This window comes from Coffea eugenioides, chromosome 3 (assembly GCF_003713205.1).
Source record: "Coffea eugenioides isolate CCC68of chromosome 3, Ceug_1.0, whole genome shotgun sequence".
Taxonomy (NCBI): Eukaryota; Viridiplantae; Streptophyta; class Magnoliopsida; order Gentianales; family Rubiaceae; genus Coffea; species Coffea eugenioides.
In genome coordinates, this window is record NC_040037.1 from 39,681,299 (window position 1) to 39,701,005 (window position 19,707).

At 33.1% G+C, this 19,707-nt stretch overlaps 1 protein-coding gene across 1 annotated transcript; it reads left to right on the top strand.

Annotated features, from left to right (window-relative positions):
• Positions 1–1,610: 1,610 nt before the first annotated feature.
• LOC113766582 (feruloyl CoA ortho-hydroxylase 2-like) lies at positions 1,611–2,582 on the top strand. Its single transcript, XM_027310757.1, has 2 exons — positions 1,611–1,676; positions 2,178–2,582. The coding sequence occupies exons 1-2, from the start codon at positions 1,611–1,613 to the stop codon at positions 2,580–2,582; spliced, it is 471 nt and encodes a 156-aa protein (XP_027166558.1).
• Positions 2,583–19,707: the final 17,125 nt, after the last annotated feature.

Here is a 19,707-nt window from a genome sequence, read left to right on the forward strand (position 1 = left end):
TCATTGTTACAGCAAATCCAAAAAATTTAGTTGGTCATATCAGTGGGTAGCGCACGCACCAGACCCATGCTAGTTTAGTTATATGATGAGTGAAAGATGTAAAATATTTGGTAATGAACATAAGATTCGTTTTTCCTAAAATAAATTTTAAAAATATAATAACTACCATGATTATTGATTGAATCAAATTGTCACTTACAATTAAATAGAGTGAAATTACCTTTGTCATAAAAATTGAACAAAGAGTGTGTGAAATAATATCTCCAATTGATAATAGATTCCAAGGATTTGATGATTCAAATGTTTAAATGTTTGAAGGATTAGGTAGGTGATTTAGACGTTTCAAGGATTTGGGGATAAGATAAGGTTATGTGTTGGTGTGTCACTATATATTCCACTCTAGAGATATACAAGATTTCTTATATTTTTCTCTAGGTACAAAGGGTTTTTTATATCCTATCTTCAGATATAGAGGGTTTCTTATATTTCTGTCCAGATACAAAGGGTTTCTTATATCTAGTCAACATAGAGGGTTTCTCATATCCAGATAGATTGGTGACCATCTTTGTTGCCGACCCAACTTCTTCAACAATATCTGCATTTTGCTGACACTGGTTGATATTGCAATCCTGTTTCCAACATGAACCAATTCAAAGTCAAAATTTATTGATCTATTTGGCATATGTTGATGTGATTTTTGGTCTGATTTTATATTTTCTATTGATAATGTTTTTCTCTCAATGGATGCAACCGAAATGAGTTTATTTTGGGTTTAGCTTTGCGGTATTTTTGGTGTTAATGGGAAAGAATTTTCTGGTTAACTTTGATATTTACAAATGATTAATATTTTACTCTCCTAATATCTGTACTTTGATATTTACTAATGATTAATGTTTTGCACTCCTAACGTCTGTAAAAAGTGTACATCTCATTTTTGCTTTTGCCAACTCAAATGTGGCATAAGAAAATCTCAAATGATGAGTTTTGCTTGTTAGATTAGATCATAGAAAAAATTGTAGGTCATATAGCGGTTGATACGTATTTTGCATTGTAACAATGACTAATATTTTTTAATTTGTGTGTCTCTTAACAGGTCCAAATAGGCTCTTGCAAGTGAAAAAGGAAAAGGTGGAAAAGGAAAAGACACTTTTAGATATTGACGGCTTGGTAAATGCTGTGGTGTTTTATGTCACTTTTTATTGATTTGCAATATAACTTTACAATGGAGTTATAACTCCAGCAACATTTGGAACCTACCGGTGATTAATCATTATACACTATGGGTCATTGTTAATAACTAAAACTTGACTATCTACAACTTCTGAAGCAATTACTATTTATTTGCAGATAAGCTAGTGACGAGTACCATTCTTGCTCTATAAATTCCAATGACCGATTTGAAAAAGACGGCAATTGCTTTCAATTCAAATAATATCAAAGCACAAATATACGAAGGTCCTAGGGTCAAGGGCCTGTCTGAGATGGACCTTAAAACTCTGCCATAGGAATTCATTCAACCACTTGAAGAACGATTCAATATTGACAATACTTTAGAAAAATACGTACCCATGATCGATATATCAAATTGATATGACCCTAACATTGAGAACATGATGTGCGATGCAGTTGAGGAATGGGGATTGATCCGACTTGTTAATCATGGGATTTCTACTGAGGTACTTTCAAATTGAAGGAATGCAGCTCGTGAATTCTTTGAATTGCCACCAACTGAGAAATTGAAATATACCAAAAACAACTCTCCAAGCAAAAATGTTTCTCTTCAAACAAGTTTTTTCCCAGAAATTGAGAAGATTCATGAGTGGCATGACAAACTTACATTTACGTATGTTTCTGATGAAGAGGCCTTGGAGCTTCGGCCTCCAAGTTGCAGGTATTATACATAGAATGAAAACTTTTCTTATATACTTTGCCTCTTTGCTTCTCATGATATTGGATTCTTGAACTTACTCATTTGGATTCCTTTACTTCAAAAAAGTAAATTTCTAAATGATTTTTCATATAGATTTTACAATCACAATTTGGCAGTATATTGTTATATATTGCCCTAATAATTCGTATATAATGATGTCCTTTTTGTTGGATTTCAGGAAAGAAGTGTTGGAATATATAAAATCATGCGAAATACTTGCTAAAAGCAACTAAAAATCATCTTGAAGTGGTTGAACATGAAAGAGATTGAAAAAACAAAACACTCAATGCTTATGGGTACAAAAAGAGTCCATTTAAATTATTATCCAAAATATCTCCAACTTGAGCTTGCTATTGGCATAGGCCGTCACTCCGACTCATCAACTGTTACTATACTTCATCTGATAGGAGGTTTTTGGGGTCGGAAATCAGAAAGTGATCCATGGATACATGTTGCTTTAATAAATGGAGCCTTAGTGATAAATGTTGGTGATGCTCTAGAAATTATGAGCAATGGGCGCTACAAGAATTTCGAGTATTTTGTGACTGTTAGTAAAAGTCACAATAGGATTTCGGTGCTATTTTTTACAAGTCCAACACCTTGTGCAATTATCAGACCTTTTGAAGAAGTGCTTGAGAGCACCGGAGAATAACCACTCTATATAGAGTGTCTTTACTCGGAGTATGCAGCACATTTTTACTCAAAAGCTCATCGTGGAAAAGAAAAGATTCAATATGTCCTGACATGAGATTCTGTATTTTGATATTATAGTGTTATAGGATGTTCGTATCCCATATTGAAAAATAAATCATGTAATTTATATTCCAAGAACACAAGGACCGTGAATTCAAGAGTTTGATAATACTAATGATTTTTAATAGTAACAATAAAGAAGCAAACCTCTCAATTTGAAGCACGACCAACTTGTAGTTGAAAAATAATAGAATCAAATTCTTGCTAAACAAATTACACAAAAAAAAAGTCAAGCAAAGAAAGCTAAAGCTAAGCAAGTTTGATATGGCCTAATTCTATACTTTTGTTAATTACCTCAGTGCCTGCCTTCATTGCTTAGACAATATGTTTTGAATTATATTATGATCCATTATTCTTTTGATTTAAAAAGTAATGGATCCTAATATAACTATTAATAGTTTAGCCAACAATGTTATAATTCAATAGGCAATGAAGCTTATTTAAGCCTCCTAATATGTAACTATGGCTAGTACTCAAGTATGTATTATACTAAGACATGAATGACTTAGTTTATGTAATGTATGGTTATGATTTGCATATTATTTATCTCTTGAACCTATATATACATTATGATCTTTTAGCAAATTATCCTCATTGTTACAGTAAATCCAAAAAATTTAGTTGGTCATATCAGTGGGTAGGCCGCTGCGTAGCCCGGCCAGACCCATGCTTGTTTAATTATATGCTGAGTGAATGATGTAAAATATTTTGTAATGAACATAAGCTTCCTTTTTCCTAAAATAAATTTTAAAAATATAATAACTACCATTACTATTGATTGAATCAAATTGTCACTTACAATTAAATAGAGTGAAATTACCTTTGTCATAAAAATTGAACAACGAGTGTGTGTGAAGTAATATCTCCAATTTATGATAGATTCCAAGGATTTAATGATTCAAATGTTCAAAATTTTCAAGGATGTGGTAGGTGATTTAGACGTTCTAAGGATTTGGGGATAAGATAAGGCTAGGTGTATATGTGTCATTATATATTCCTCTCTAGAGATACACAAGGTTTCTTATATTTTTCTCTAGGTACAAAGGGTTTCTTATATCCTATTTTTAGATATAGAGGGTTTCTTATATTTCTCTCCAGATACAAAGGGTTTCTTATATTTTGTCTACATAGAGGGTTTCTCATATCCAGATTGAATGGTGACTATTTTTGCTGCCGACCCAACTTCTTCAACAATATCTGCACTTCACTGACACTGGTTGATATTGCAATCCGGTTTCCAACATGATCCAATTCAAAGTCGAAATTTATTGATCTATTTGGCATATGTTGATGTGATTTTTGGTCTGATTTGATATTTTGTATTGATAATGTTTTTCTCTCATTGGATGCAACCGAAATGAGTTTATTTTGGGTTTAGCTTTGCGGTATTTTTGGTGTTAATGGGAAAGAATTTTTTGGTTAACTTTGATATTTACAAATGATTAATATTTTACTCTACTAATGTCTGTACTTTGATATTTACTAATGATTAATGTTTTGCGCTCCTAACGTCTGTACAAAGTGTACATCGTATTTTTGCTTTTGCCAACTCAAATGTGGCATAAGAAAATATCAAATGATGAGTTTTGCTTGTTAGATTAGATCATAGAATAAATTGTAGGTCATATAGCTGTTGATACGTATTTTGCATTGTAACAATGACTAATATTTTTTAACTTATGTGTCTCTTAACAGGTCCAAATAGGCTCTTGCAAGTGGAAAAGGAAAAGGTGGAAAAGGAACAGGCACTTTTAGATATTGACGGCTTGGTAAATGTTATGGTGTTTTTTGTCACTTTTTATTGATTTGCAATATAACTTTACAATGGAGTTATAACTCCAGCTACATTTGGAACCCACCGGTGATTAATCATTATACACTATGGGTCATTGTTAATAACTAAAACTTGACTATCTACAACTTCTGAAGCAATTACTATTTATTTGCAGATAAACTAGTGACGAGTACCATTCTTGCTTCATAAATTCCAATGACCGATTTGAAAAAGACGGCAATTGCTTTGAATTCAAATAATATCAAAGCACAAATATACGAAGGTCCTGGGGTCAAGGGCCTGTCTGAGATGGACCTTAAAACTCTGCCACAGGAATTCATTCAACCACTTGAAGAACGGTTCAATATTGACAATACTTTAGAAAAATACGTACCCGTGATCGATATATCAAATTTATATGACCCTAACATTGAGAACATGGTGTGCGATGCAGTTGAGGAATGGGGATTGATCCGACTTGTTAATCATGGGATTTCTACTGAGGTACTTTCAAATTGAAGGAATGCAGCTCGTGAATTCTTTGAATTGCCACCAACTGAGAAATTGAAATATACCAAAAATAACTCTCCAAGCAAAAATGTTTCTCTTCGAACAGGCTTTTCCCAGAAATTGAGAAGATTCATGAGTGGCATGACAAACTTACATTTACGTATGTTTCTGATGAAGAGGCCTTGGAGCTTTGGCCTCCAAGTTGCAGGTATTATACATAGAATGAAAACTTTTCTTATATACTTTGCCTCTTTGCTTCTCATGATATTGGATTCTTGAACTTACTCATTTGGATTCCTTTACTTCAAAAAAGTAAATTTCTAAATGATTTTTCATATAGATTTTACAATCACAATTTGGCAGTATATTGTTTTATATTACCCTAATAATTCTTATATAAAGATGTCCTTTTTGTTGGGTTTCAGGAAAGAAGTGTTGGAATATATAAAATCATGCGAAGTACTTGCTAAAAAGCTATTAAAAATCCTCTTGAAGCGGTTGAATATGAAAGAGATTGAAGAAACAAAACACTCAATGCTTATGGGTACAAAAAGAGTTCATTTAAATTATTATCCAAATTGTCCCCAACCTGAGCTTGGTATTGGCATAGGCCGTCACTCCGACTCATCAACTGTCACTATACTTCTTCTGATAGGAGGTTTTTGTGTTCGAAAATCAGAAAGAGGATCCATGGATACATGTCGCTCCAATAAATGGAGCCTTAGTGATAAATGTTGGTGATGCTCTAGAAATCATGAGCAATGGAAGCTACAAGAGTATCGAGTATTTTGTGACTGTTAGTAAAAATCACAATAGGATTTCGATGCCAGTTTTTGCAAGTCCAACACCTTGTGCAATTATCGGACCTTTTGAAGAAGTGCTTGAGAGCACCGGAGAAGAACCACTCTATAAAGAGTGTCTCTACTCGAAGTATGCAGCACATTTTTACTCAAAAACTCATCGTGGAAAAGGTAAGATTCAATTTGTCCTGATATGAGATTCTGTATTTTGATGTTATAGTGTTATAGGATGCTCGCATCCCATATTGAAAAATAAATCATGTAATTTATATTCCAAGAATACAAGGACCGTGAATTCAAGAGTTCGATAATACTAATGATTTTTAATAGTAACGATAACGAAGCAAACCTCTCAATTTGAAGCACGACCAACTTGTAGGTAAAAAATAATAGAATCAAGTTCTTGCTAAACAAACCACACAAATAAAAAACAGTCAAGCAAAGAAAGTTAAATCTAAGCAAGTCTGATATGGCCTAATTCTATACTTTTGTTAAATCTTTTGTTAATTACCTTAGTGCCTGCCTTCATTACTTAGACAATATGTTTTGAATTATATTATGATCCATTATTCTTTTGACTGAAAAAGTAATGAATCCTAATATAACTATTAATAGTTTAACCAACAATGTTGTTATTCAATACGCAATGAAGCTTATTTAAGCCTCCTAATATGTAACTGTGGCTAGTACTCAAGTATTTATTCTACTAAGACATGAATGACTTAGTTTATGTAATGTATGGTTATGATTTGCATATTATTTACCTCTTGAACCTATGTATACATTATGATCTTTTAGCAAATTGTCCTTATTATTACCGCAAATCCAAAAAATTTAGTTGGTCATATCAGTGGGTAAGCCGCTGCGTAGCACGGCCAGACCCATGCTAGTTTAGTTATATGATGAGTGAATGATGTAAAATATTTTGTAATGAACATAAGCTTCTTTTTTTTTCCTAAAATAAATTTTAAAAATATAATAACTACCATGACTATTGACTGAATCAAATTGTCACTTACAATTAAATAGAGTGAAATTACCTTTGTCACAAAAATTGAACAAAGAGTGTGTGTGAAGTAATATCTCCAATTGATGATAGATTCAAGGATTTGATGATTCAAATGTTCAAATGTTTGAAGGATTTTGTAGGTGATTTAGACGTTCCAAGGATTTGGGGATAAGATAAGGCTAGGTGTAGGTGTGTCATTATATATTCCTCTCTAGAGATACACAAGGTTTCTTATATGACAAGATTCAATTTGTCCTGATATGAGATTCTGTATTTTGATGTTATAGTGTTATAGGATGTTCGCATCCCATATTGAAAAATAAATCATGTAATTTATATTCCAAGAACACAAGGACTGTGAATTCAAGAGTTTGATAATATTAATGATTTTTAATAGTAACAATAACGAAGCAAACCTCTCAATTTGAAGTACGATCAACTTGTAGGTGAAAAATAATAGAATCAAGTTCTTGCTAAACAAACCACACCAAAAAAAAAAAACACACACATACACATGCACGCACAAAATACTCATTCTGAGTACCAAACTTTTACTTATCTAAGCAACCCAAAGAGTCTAACAAAAACCAAAATTACCAAAATAGAACATGGAATCACAGGAAAACATTAACTTTTGTTCCATCAATACTCATAATTAGAATTCTGGGGAGCCAATACTAATGTACTGATTATATTCGCGGGCAAAGGTTTCTTCTCGCTGATTATAAGAATATTGTGTTGGTCCATGCTGGTGATCCTCTCAATTCCCATGGTGATCCTCTCAATACTAATCCGTTCGTATGGTTCATCCTTTGGATGGGTTCCAGACGAGGAAGTAAAAGTTTTCTTCACCCCTGACTTCCATTCTTTGACGACATTGTCATGTACAAAAGATTCAATTTACCAAGATTTCTTGACAGGAGAAGAAAAGAAGCAGCAACGCTTAGATAATAAGTTTAAAGAAACAAAGACGTTACAATGTCGAACCTCAGTACACAGTGTTGCCATTTCATTCCATGTTCCCAATTTCGTACAGTCACTGTAACACCGAATATGGAAACTTCTTGCAACTTAATTTTTAGTAACAATCAAATATGGAAGCTGAAGCTTAAAAATGTTGTACCAAAGGTTTCTATAAACGAGTCTTACGTAGTTTTACGTCGAACGACTCTGACCCAACCGTGACATAGGAAAAAAATATGGTATTTACTGACTCCAATGATAAGTGACTAATTTACGCTATATTTGAATGACATTTTATGTTATTTTTAGTCACTTTGGCTATATTATTGGAAGAAAATAGATTATTTTGGCCATAATTAGTTTAAAATGCTTCTAAGTATTTAAATGAGGTTTTTATCACTTTTTACTTGCATTTTGTCCATAATTTGCATAGGAGTTGGAAATATACTTCATTTGGATGAAAAGGAAATTGATAGTTTTGACACATTTTGTATTTCGACTATAATTTGAGCTAAAATAATCGAATTAAGATGATTTCTGAACCATTTTGAAGCTAAGAGATAGATCTACAATTCATATGAGATATCAAAAATCCAATTTGAAGGTTTTCTAGGTCAAAAAGCTAAATTACAATAGCTAATCTTCTATGGTCGAAGCTGAGACAAGGCATTGAGTAGTGAAGGGGGTTTCAGGCATTTCTCAGCCTACAAAAAACCAAATGAGGTGATTCTTGATGCATTAGAAAGTTAACTCAAAGAATTACAAATTTCATGTTTTGATAAAGAGTTAATTCAGCTTCTATCATTAACAAAAGTTTAGTTGAATTTGAGGCAAAATTGGAGCAACATTGAAGATTGAACAGAAATTGAGAAGAATAGCAGGAGAGCAATCCGGCCGACAATCTGGTCGGATTTTGGCCAGATTTGTGGCTGGATTATGGTCAGAAAAGGATGCTCCCCACTTGCACAACTTGTTTCCTCCTCTAATAATTCACAACTATTAAGAGACGTGTGACAACAACTTTGCAGCTGTAAAAGTAATGTTTAAAGCCTCATTTCTTGACTAAATCATCTATAAATAGCCATGAACTTGCAAGGACAGTGAGAGCTTGGAGAGTGTAAGAAATATCACAAAAATATAGTTCTTACATTTTCTTAGTGCTAGGTTAGTATAGTGTAGGATAGTTTAGCTAGTTAGTTCATCTTTCTTGTTTATTAGCTAGATGAAGAAGATGTTGGAGGATGAAGAAGGCAAGGAGATGAACTCATGTGACAAGGGTTACATTCCTTTCCAACTCTTTATCTTTTGTACTTGATTCCAAGTTTAGTTAATGTGCAAGTCTTGGATTTGATGTTTATTATGTGTCTTTAAAAGTTTATGCCTTGGGTTTGGTTGAACTTTCTATGATTGTTAGTGTTTATTATTTGGCTATTTGATTCTATTATTTTGAGCAAGTTATTTAGTATTTTTGCTCTTTAAATCATGATTAATTTGGTACCATTAATTGTGATTATTTAAAAGTGTTGTTTCTTCAATGAAAATTGAGATTTAACACTAGTTCAAGAAGCGCTAAACCTAGGGAGTACACTCACGAGAGTAGATGTGCACCTATGTAGTTTTAGTGATTCATTTCATATAATTTTATAGAAGAAATAAACTTGTAACTAATTCATAACCACGATAGTAGGTATGGATTTGTTATAAATATAGTTGATTTACTACGAAAGCAGGTTTCACATACATAAGGAAATTACGCCATAACTAGCCAAGATAGTAGTACTTAATGATCCAAAAATAGTACTTGCATGAGTAGTTAGGAATACCATAACCTAAGGAGCTTTCATTTGTTATTTTCTTGCATAAGTTTAGCATAGTTTTATTTTTTTTTAAGTCATTGATCGTCTAAATAATAGAGAAGCTTTACTAGTGCTGGTAATTGTCGAATCTTCCTCGTGGGATCGACCCAATATATGCCCTAAACTATTAGTTGACCTGTATACTTGCAGTCAAAGCGGGTATAAATTAGATTTAAACTTGTACTTATATCAAAATCTCGTCAAATTTTGGAGCCATTGCCGAGGAAGATTAGTGGCAATATCGGCGTGAAGAGGAATTTTATTAGTTTGGATATTTTATTAGTTTTCTAACGTGTTAATTGAGTCTAGTTTGTTGTGTTTGTCTTGAATTTTATTTTAATTTTGTGTTTTATGTGTGTATGTGTTTTATTACCTATTCTTCTTACTAATCTTGCTTTTAAGTTGTTTAAAAGCAATTTTACGTAATGAGAAGGATAGGTCAATTTGGAGGACAATGCATGAGAAGTGGAAGATCGACAATAAATGGTTACTACGTGCAAAGTTCCTTGAATAGAGGTAACCAAGAAATTATCAAAGGTATGTCATTTGAAAATGGTTTAAAGTGCTTAAAGGCAAAACTTGATGATATAATGTTACAAGTTCAAATGAACAATATTAAGCATGAGATTGAGCAAAAGAGGAATATTAATGCTTTTAATTCTTATCATATAATTTGTGACTTATGTGGAGGTTATCATGCTACTCATACACGTAGACAAACACAAAATGTGGATTATTGTGATGAATTTGGGCTTTGCAATCCTTATCTTGATCAATATGGTTCTAATTAGGGCAATTCTTATGCTTATGGTTGGGATAATCAATGTACTTTAGTGATTATCCATGTTTTTATGATTACCCCCCTGAATGTGTCCAATTTGAATCAAAATCATTTTGGGAATTGGCAATAGAAAAGTTAGCTAATGCATCTCTATCTTGGGAATTAGAAAGTGAACCATTAGCCAATGATTCTAATGCATATTGGGAGCTAGCGGTAGAAAATTCTTCTAATCAATTTGATTTAACTATAAAAAAACTAGCTAACGCAAATTCCGATCTTTTTGATAGGGTTGAGAAAAGATTAGATGAATTAACCACTCACTTTTGTAGAATACAAAAATAATTACATGTATTGTGTGAAGTTATTTCTTCTAATAATATGCAAAATGACTCTATTATGAATGGTGGGAATGTTGTATGTGACAATGGATTAAATTATGATCAAAATGATGAATCTAATTTGAGTTTCAATGAAGAAATGTCCATTTCACATGATAGTATCTTTGAAGCTAAGATGGAACCTCAAGAGGTGAGCCTTAACGACTCATTGATAACCCCTCTTGAAGAATGTGTTGGAAGTATAAGTTCTAAAGGTATTATTGCCCAAGAAACTCTTATGACATCTCCTTTGGTGAGTACTCAAGTGATGCATATCCAAGGTAATATTTATGACTCACTTGAGTTAGGTAAGCTACTTCCACCTCTCATATCATTAGAACACATAGCTCTAGTTGTTAAGCCGCCTTTTAATGATCCACCACGTCCTTTAATGGTAGATTATTCATTAACTAAACCTCCTTAAAAAAGTGAGGTGCTATAGTCAAGCTAATGACTATAAAGAAGCGCTTGTTGGGAGGCAACCCAACGATTTCGTGTTTTTAGTTGATTTTAGTTGTTTAACTAGAGTTTTTGTGTGTTTTATAGGTGGCAATGACAAGTGTTCATACAATTTGTTTCAAATGCGAAAGAGCATAGAAGGAAGTAAAAAGGGAGTTTTTATGTTCATTTGATGCATTTAAAGTGTTTTATGCTAAAATTATATTGATGCATGATTTCATGCATTCGGTTAAGGAAAGCACATTTTTATGGTTTAAAGTAAATTTTTATTGAAGAACATGAAAACAGTTGAAAATCGGGTGAGTACGGAAACTTGATCAAGCAAAAAAACTAGAGGAAAAACTGCAAGCAAAAAAACTGGAGGAAAATTGCAGAAAACAGATTTTTCTGCAGCAAATCCGGCCAGTTTTTGGCCAGATATGCACAAAACAGAAAAATTTTTGCTCTCTAGCCAGAAACGTGCACACTTTTCTTCTTCCTTTCTCCTTCAACCTTCACACACAGTCACACCTAAAACACGCACAACTTACTAAAATCACTCTTTTCACCATCCAACCTTCAAACCAACTTCACCAAAACACTTTCCTTTACCTCTAAAGATGATTTCATAGTTTAAACTTTAACAAAAACAAGCTTTAATACGGATTTGAGTTTGACAAGAATAAGGGTTTCAAATTTTTGAACTCTCCATTTGAGGTCGAATTGGAGTGAGATTTTTGGGGATTTCTTCACCATTTGCATCTATAATCATCAACCAACAAATTTAAGGTAACAAATCTTCACCAAATGTTGTCATTTAAATTTTGCCATGTTTCACTTTTTTTTCTAATTTTTGGACAATTTTGAATTTCTTCATTTTAAGAAGTTTGGTGATTTACATTGTGCTTATTGAGGTTATTGATGATTATTGGTGATATTTAACTCATGGGTTTGTGATAATTTGGTGAATTTAGCAATTTTTAGGTAATTTTGAGGATTAATATGACTTGATAATTATTAGCTAAATTCTTGAGTTAATTGGATTGAAGAAAATTTTATGAGAAAAATGGATTGCTCTAGGGTATTTACATGCTAAGTTTAGGTTTAATTTGCTTATCTCTTAATTTTTGGCATAATTATTCTAGAATTTTGGTGAAAGGAGAATTAATGACTTTTTTAAGCCTAAAACTCACGGTTAAGGTGCTATTTAGCATTTAATTATGTTTATTTAGATCATTAAGTTGGGAGTGAGTTGTGTGATTGTTTAATTGCTTCCTCTAATTATTTGGACATTATATACTTAATGTTGCGCCCCATTTTTTGAAAAACGAAAAAATAATAGGTTTTATAAAAATGATTTTTGGTTTATTTTGAGTGAAGATGAGTTTTTGATTAGAAAATAAATAAAGAGAAATGGGCCTAAATAGGACTTAAAAAGTGCGACGATTTTGACCCAAAAATAGTAGTTTAAAAAGGATTTTTAATGAAAAATAGGTGTCGACACTTGGTATTGAGTTAAATTGTACCAAATCACCTCAAAATGAATTTTAAATGAAAAGTAGAGAAAATCCTTTTTAAACGACTCCAAATCTACGCAAATCAAAGAAAAAGGTTCGAGAGTCACGGTTGAAGAAAGAAAAGGTAAGGATAAAATCCAAGACATCCTTTCAATCTAGCCAAGGCTAGTTGCGTGATTTAGTAAAAAATTTTCTTATTTTAACCTAAAAATTTATCACATTTGGATGTCACTATATGAATACAAATCTGAACCTAATGTATATCGGAATGGTCAATATGTCTCTTCAAAACTTGATTGGTGCAAATCGCATTAATTGCGACGCCCAACAATGATTCTTTAAATAGGTCACGAATATGCAACTTATGAGACTTGAAAAAAAGAAAGAAAATAATATACAAATATACGTGACTTAAGGGAATGCATCATAATAGGTGCGCGGAGCTAAGATTCGTGACTCTATTTTTCCTTTTATACAGGGAATACGAGCGTGCTAAGACTAGAGAGCCATACTCGTCCATATCCCATATATGAAGGATATTTCCTATCTAATCAAGTAAACGATCTAACCTAATTCTAATTCTTTTAAATGAAATGTAAGTCTAATGTCATGTTTCACACATAGGGGTAAGGAATATACATATAGGAAAAATATGGGATAAGCGATATACATATAAGGAAAATGTCATGCAAAAATGAAAAAAACCTAAAAAGTAGAAAATATACATGAAAATGTAGTGATCGTCACACAAATATGATCTAGCGCGTGAATGATCCCTAAGGGTCTAGCGTTGGACTAGTCTATGTCTATAAGTTCTTACTAGTGTTGAACTAGTGAGAAATAAAAAAAAAAGGGCAACAACTAGCGTTGGACTAGTGTGAAATCGGGAAAAGAGCCACAACTAGCGTTGGACTAGTGTGGTGACGTCATGCACCTATTATAATAAGATAAAACATAATAAAGCAAATAAACATATAAATTACATATAACATATAGCACATAAGCATGATATCTAGATGTAAAGTTATAAGAAAACGAGTAACACATAAACACATAAGCATGCAAAATACTCAAAGAAAATAAGAGCAAATAGAAACATAACTATTACATTCGGAGGTCCTAACCACAATCTAAAGTGGGGAAAGAATAAAATAACTAAAATAAATACCTAACTATTACATATTCTATCTAAATATATGTCTTGAACCCCCTAACTATTACAATTTGGCATTTAATTGCCTAAAAAATTAAATTAAAATAAATATACAAAATTAAAAACAAATAAAGCGAATAAATAAGTGAAACACAATCAATAAATAAAGAAAACATTCAAAAAACATGCAATTACACACATAAAATCACATAGGAACACATACGATCAAGTAATATAAAAAATAAATGAGTAGAGTGTACCTCTCTTGAATTGCTGATCTAATGAAATGAAATTTTTCTTATTTATCCTCTAAAATAAAGAAAAAAGTCAAGGCACCACTTTAATTAACAAATAATCATAAGAGATGGAAATAACCATGAAATTGAACAATTAAAGCATTTAAATGAAAGCAAGCAACCTAGATTCAAAAATTTAAAACAAGTGAGGACTTAACTGAAAAAATTAAAAAAGTTTAGGGGTCAATTTATAATTATTATAAAGATGGGTCAAAATTGAATAAAAATAAAGTTTAGGGACCTATTTACAATTAAGTTAAGGATCTAATTGAAAGAAATTAAAAGTTTTTAGTGCCTTAGTATAATTATTTAAAAGTTCAGGGACTGTTATGAAAATTCTGTGTCCAGATTCAGGCCATTGGGCCGTTTTATTAATTTTTTGGGCTAAAAGCCCCTTCTGGCCCAGTCTCAAATCCAAGCAAATATGCAAGCCAACCCTCATTTTTGAGCAAACGAAACCCAACCAAATAAATAGGGTTTAATTACCAAGCCCATAAAAGATAAGCCACAGTCCACTTCTAAAACCCAAGCAAAATGAACCAGATTTTTATACCAACCCAACCAAACAAACCTCAATCCAACCCTCCAACTATTTTTACTAAATTCAATTTGATAAAAATCTACTAAAATTTATTAAAGATTGATTATACCCTAAATCCTAGAAATAATTTACTTAAAAACGCATTTAAACATAGAAAATAGGATCAGAACTCAATAGGGGCATAAATGGTTCAATTGTAAAAGTTTTTGGGCCATAATATAAATATCTAAAAGATCAGGGGGCAAAATACAAATTTTAAAGGTTTCCATGCATCAAGTTTTGTAGCTTTCTGCAACTCCAAAGGCTTATGCAAACCCAGAAAGATTTCTTTTACCCAGAAAAGCAAAGCGCATTGATTTATTCAATAAAAACTCAACACCAAGACTTCAAACTCGTTTCTTAACAAAATCCAATGATAAAACACTCCTTCGGCAAGATTAAAGCAACAGAGAAGAACCAAAAACATATAAAAACAGCAAGAAAATGCCATCAACCGCAGCGACAAAAACGCAAGAGGATAACCCAACAACGAATGAAAGTGGAAGGAATTAAGATGTCAGTTCAAAAAGATACCTGAAGAAGCTTTTTGGATCGAAATCAGGACAGGAATCGATGTGAAATAGGCGTTGGAGTTGTTTCGTTGCAACTTTGAACTCGCACCAGTGAAACGAAGCAGCGAGCTTTGAGGCTGAATTCGGGAGCCCTCTCAACGTTATTTGCAAAAGTAATCTGAACAAAACTCCTTCTCGTAACTACCTAGTGTTCACAGAAACAAAAATCTAACCGAATCAAGCAACAATGGAAGAGATAAATTCGTCCCAAAATGGCTGAAAGTCAGCCCTTTTGCCAAAATTTTCTGCAAATTCTCTCTTTTTCTCCCTCTCTTTTCTCTTTTTTCTTTCTTTCTTGTGGGAAATCATTTAAAAAAAAGAAAAGAGAGAAAATTAGAAAGAAAGAAAAAGAAACAGAAACAGAAAAGAAAAGAAAAGAAAAGAAATAAACAAAAATAAACAAAAATATGAATAAAATGAATAAAATAAAATGGTAAAATTTTGGTGTCTATAGCTTGTCCCTTTTTGTCTGAATTTCGAAGAAATTCGAGATAAAGACGTAGACACCAAATTAATTTATCTGTTAGCTCTGATCATGATAGAAACGACTAGTGAAACCTGAACTTAAAAAAGAAAAGGGTTGCGGGGATAGAACCTAAGCCCAACAGAATAAAACGGTCAGTGGGATAAAACTCAAACCTGTTGAGATTGGTGGGATACAATCCAAACCTAACAAGATAAAACGGTCAGTGGGATAAAATCCAATCCTACTAGGTTGGTGGGATAAAATTCAAGACCAACAGAATAAAACAGTCAGTGAGATAAAACCCAAACCTGCCGAGGTTGATGGGAATAACAAGATAAAACGGTTAGTGGAATAAAACCCAAACCTGCCGAGATTGGTGGGATACAACCCAAGCCCAACAAGATAAAACGGTCAGTGGGATAAAATCCAATCCTGCCGAGATTGATGGGATACAACCCAAACCCAACAAGATAAAACGGTTAGTGGGATAAAACCCAAGTCTGTCGAAATTGGTGGGATACAACTCAAGCCCAACAAGATAAAAACGGTTAGTGGGATAAAATTCAAGCCTGCCGAGATTGGTGGGATAAAATCCAAACCCAACAAGATAAAACAGTCAGTGGGATAAAATTCAAGCCTGTCGAGATTGGTGGGATACAACCCAATCCCAACAAGATAAAAACGATTAGTGGGATAAAATCAAGCCTGCCGAGATTGGTGGGATACAATCCAAATTCAATCCCAACAAGATAAAAAAAAAGGTCAATGGGATACAACCCAAGCCTGCCGAGGTAGGAAGACACATTAGTGGGATGAACCCGATGTTAACAGTGATAGAAAAATATGGCACACATTAGTGAGAAAAACTCGATGCTAACGGTGAAAGAAAAAACACGTTAGTGAGATAAACTCGATGCTAACGTATGTAGAAGCCACGTTAGTGGATTGGATCCGATGCTAACGGTAATAGAAAAATACGTTAGTGAGATAAACTCGATGCTAACAGATATAGAAGCCACGTTAGTGGGTTGGATCCAATGCTAACAGTAATAGAAGCCACGTTAGTGAGTTAAACCAAATGCTAACGGTGATAGAAAAACACGGCACACGTCAGTGAGAAAAACTCGATACTAACGGTGAAAGAAAAAATACGTTAGTGAGATAAACTCGATGCTAACGGATATAGAAGCCACATTAGTGGGTTGGACCGATACTAACGGTGATAGAAGCCACGTTAGTGGGTTAAATTCGAGGCTAACGGTGATAGAAGCCACGTTAGTGAGTTAAACCCGATGCTAATGGAGATAAAAGACACGTTATTGCATGAAAATTTTTTTTGAATACTTATCTGAAAAATCTTTTCAAAAATTGCCCCAGTTTGAATTAATTTTTGTACAATCAATCATTTGCTTTGCATTGTGGTATTATTGCTCATTCTTAAGGCCTTGATTTGCACTTTCTCTTCTATTTGAATCCTGAATGTTTAATTGTTGGGCGACAATTCCTGACTTTATTACAAAAATAATTTTCCCCAGTTTTACTATGTGAAACAATCAAAATAATGTCACCACCATTCGATCCGTCCGATTTTCGAGAAATGTGTAAACACGAGTATTTTGATGTTTTTCTCTCGATGCTGCAAAATCAGACCTTGCACCGCAAATTGTATCCCGGTTGCCTTAGCTTCCAATACTAACATAATATGAAAACTTATACATATGCACATTTAGATAAATCGAGAAAACTGTCATTTGATAAAATCAAATGAGACAAATGAAACTATGCAACACCCAAAGAATTTTTATACAAAAATGTCAAAAATCAAAGTAATGCAAAAAAATAACCATTGACTTGTATTGAAAGAAAAAGATGACTTTAAAGAAATAAATCACAAATCCAGCAATCTATGTTGATGACCAAAATATTTTGGCCTCTAACAAAATGCCCTGTTTCATCCTTTGGATATCGTCCGTCCGAAATTCAATGCCCGTAGAAAAATCACAATGTGAAAAAGAATTCCAATGAACTGAGTTACATTTGCTCTCTTTGTGCAATCCTACCTTAGCGTCATTTCGGGTTTTTACCAAGATTACCCTCCATCCTTTTGTTTTTGTTTTTCTTTCTCTTTTTTCCCTATTTTTCTTCTTGATTTTCTTTTGTTTCTTTGTCCTTTTCTCTTTTAAAGGCGTCTTTGCGGGTTTTCACATGATGAGTAGTGTCAACTTCACACCTAATCAATTCAGCAATACATCTAAAAAATTTTCTGGTATCAGCATATGAACATCATTTGCCAATTAATTAGCAAATTTCTTGACGGAGATATTGCAAAGAATAGAAGTCAGGACTTTCGACTTTTGTAATGGGGTCAAGTGGAGTGCTTAGAAAAGTTAAGGTTTGAAAGCGGATTTCAAAAGTGGTTTAAATGATCTGCAATCGCATTATTGTATTAACCCTATATTAGGGTTAAATCAAAACTTGCCGCAGTTTGTCCTTAACTGAGGTTCTCTTTTCTTTCATTTTCTTTTTTTCGGCTTTTTGCCATTCCTTTGAAATTTTTGAAATTTGCCCCAATTTATGCTTAACCGAGATTCTCTTTTCTTTCATTTTTCTTTTTCGGCCTTCTTCCATTCTTTTGATCTTTTGAAGTTTTTCCTTTCTTTTCTAGCTTTCTTCTGTTAAAATTCAAATTTGTCCCAAGGTGGGGTTTGCGATTCTCAGGAGTTGCCAAACGAAATGATCATTCTGAAGGTTCAAAATGGGTAACTAGGGATAGAGTGTTTGATTGGAAAAGAAGAGGGTCTGACTTTTATTCCGTTTCTTACATTAACTCTCAAAGAAAATTTTCATTAATGTGAAATTTCTTGCATGTATCTGAATTAATTGACTGAGGAAGACTCCTGTTCATTCATATCTGTGAAACATAAGTGATCCGCCGGACAATACTCTTCCTTTTTCTTTTTCTTTTTTTTTTTTTAAACAAACCCTTTCCAATCTTGCACCGATAACAGTTGCCTTAACATTTTGTCTCTTTTCCGAGTAGTCACGATTTGACCCCTTTATTGTAAGTACGGGTCGCTCCTTTTGATTGCATTTGGTTGCTTCTCATCAAATAAAGATTTTTGTTCTTGACACTGCTTTCCCATCAGCCTCCTTTTTCTGCTTTTTATTCAAGTGATCACTAATTTTATTTCCTTCATCTTGATCCCCATTCGGTTTGAGTTCCTCCTTCGAATCTCTTTGAAGTATGTTTGGATACCTCCTCACTATTCCTCTCATTTTGAATTTTGAAATCACATTCATGCGATATCGAGATTGCAGCCATCAAATTTCAAAGTAGTAATATCCAGAGGGTCAGGAGATTTTATTCTCGGCCATTTGAAAAGAATGTGTAAGTCACAGTACATAAAAAATTGTACATTTTATTGCATTTTAAGGAAAAAAACCAAACTTAATATCATGTTACTTGTTAAACGAAACGTGTTTTCAAAAGTCACTTGATTGAAAACTATTTACAAAAAATATAGTTAAACAAAAGATACACGCATGAATGATTTTCATAGATTTTAACCAAAGACAACTCCCAAATTTATTGAAACTCCCTTCGAGAGGGGAGAACAGGTGGATAATTTTTTTGAGGAATCTTGAGTGTGAGGAGAATTGATGTGGATATTAGATGTATAGGTATGTGGTAGGCCATAAATGAGATATATGAAAGCTTCCTCCGGTGAATTTACGAAATATGGAGCAAAGGAGATCTGAGTATAGGGTAGGAGTAGTGGTTGCGATTTAGTTTGACCAGCACATAAGGGATCATGTTGTACACTGCTGCTGCTACCAGCAACCAACTGATCAATCATGCGCCGTTGTGCAGTCATCTCCATGCTTAACTCATTGAAATGTGTTTAACACCTCGGACAATTCAGGACGTGTAC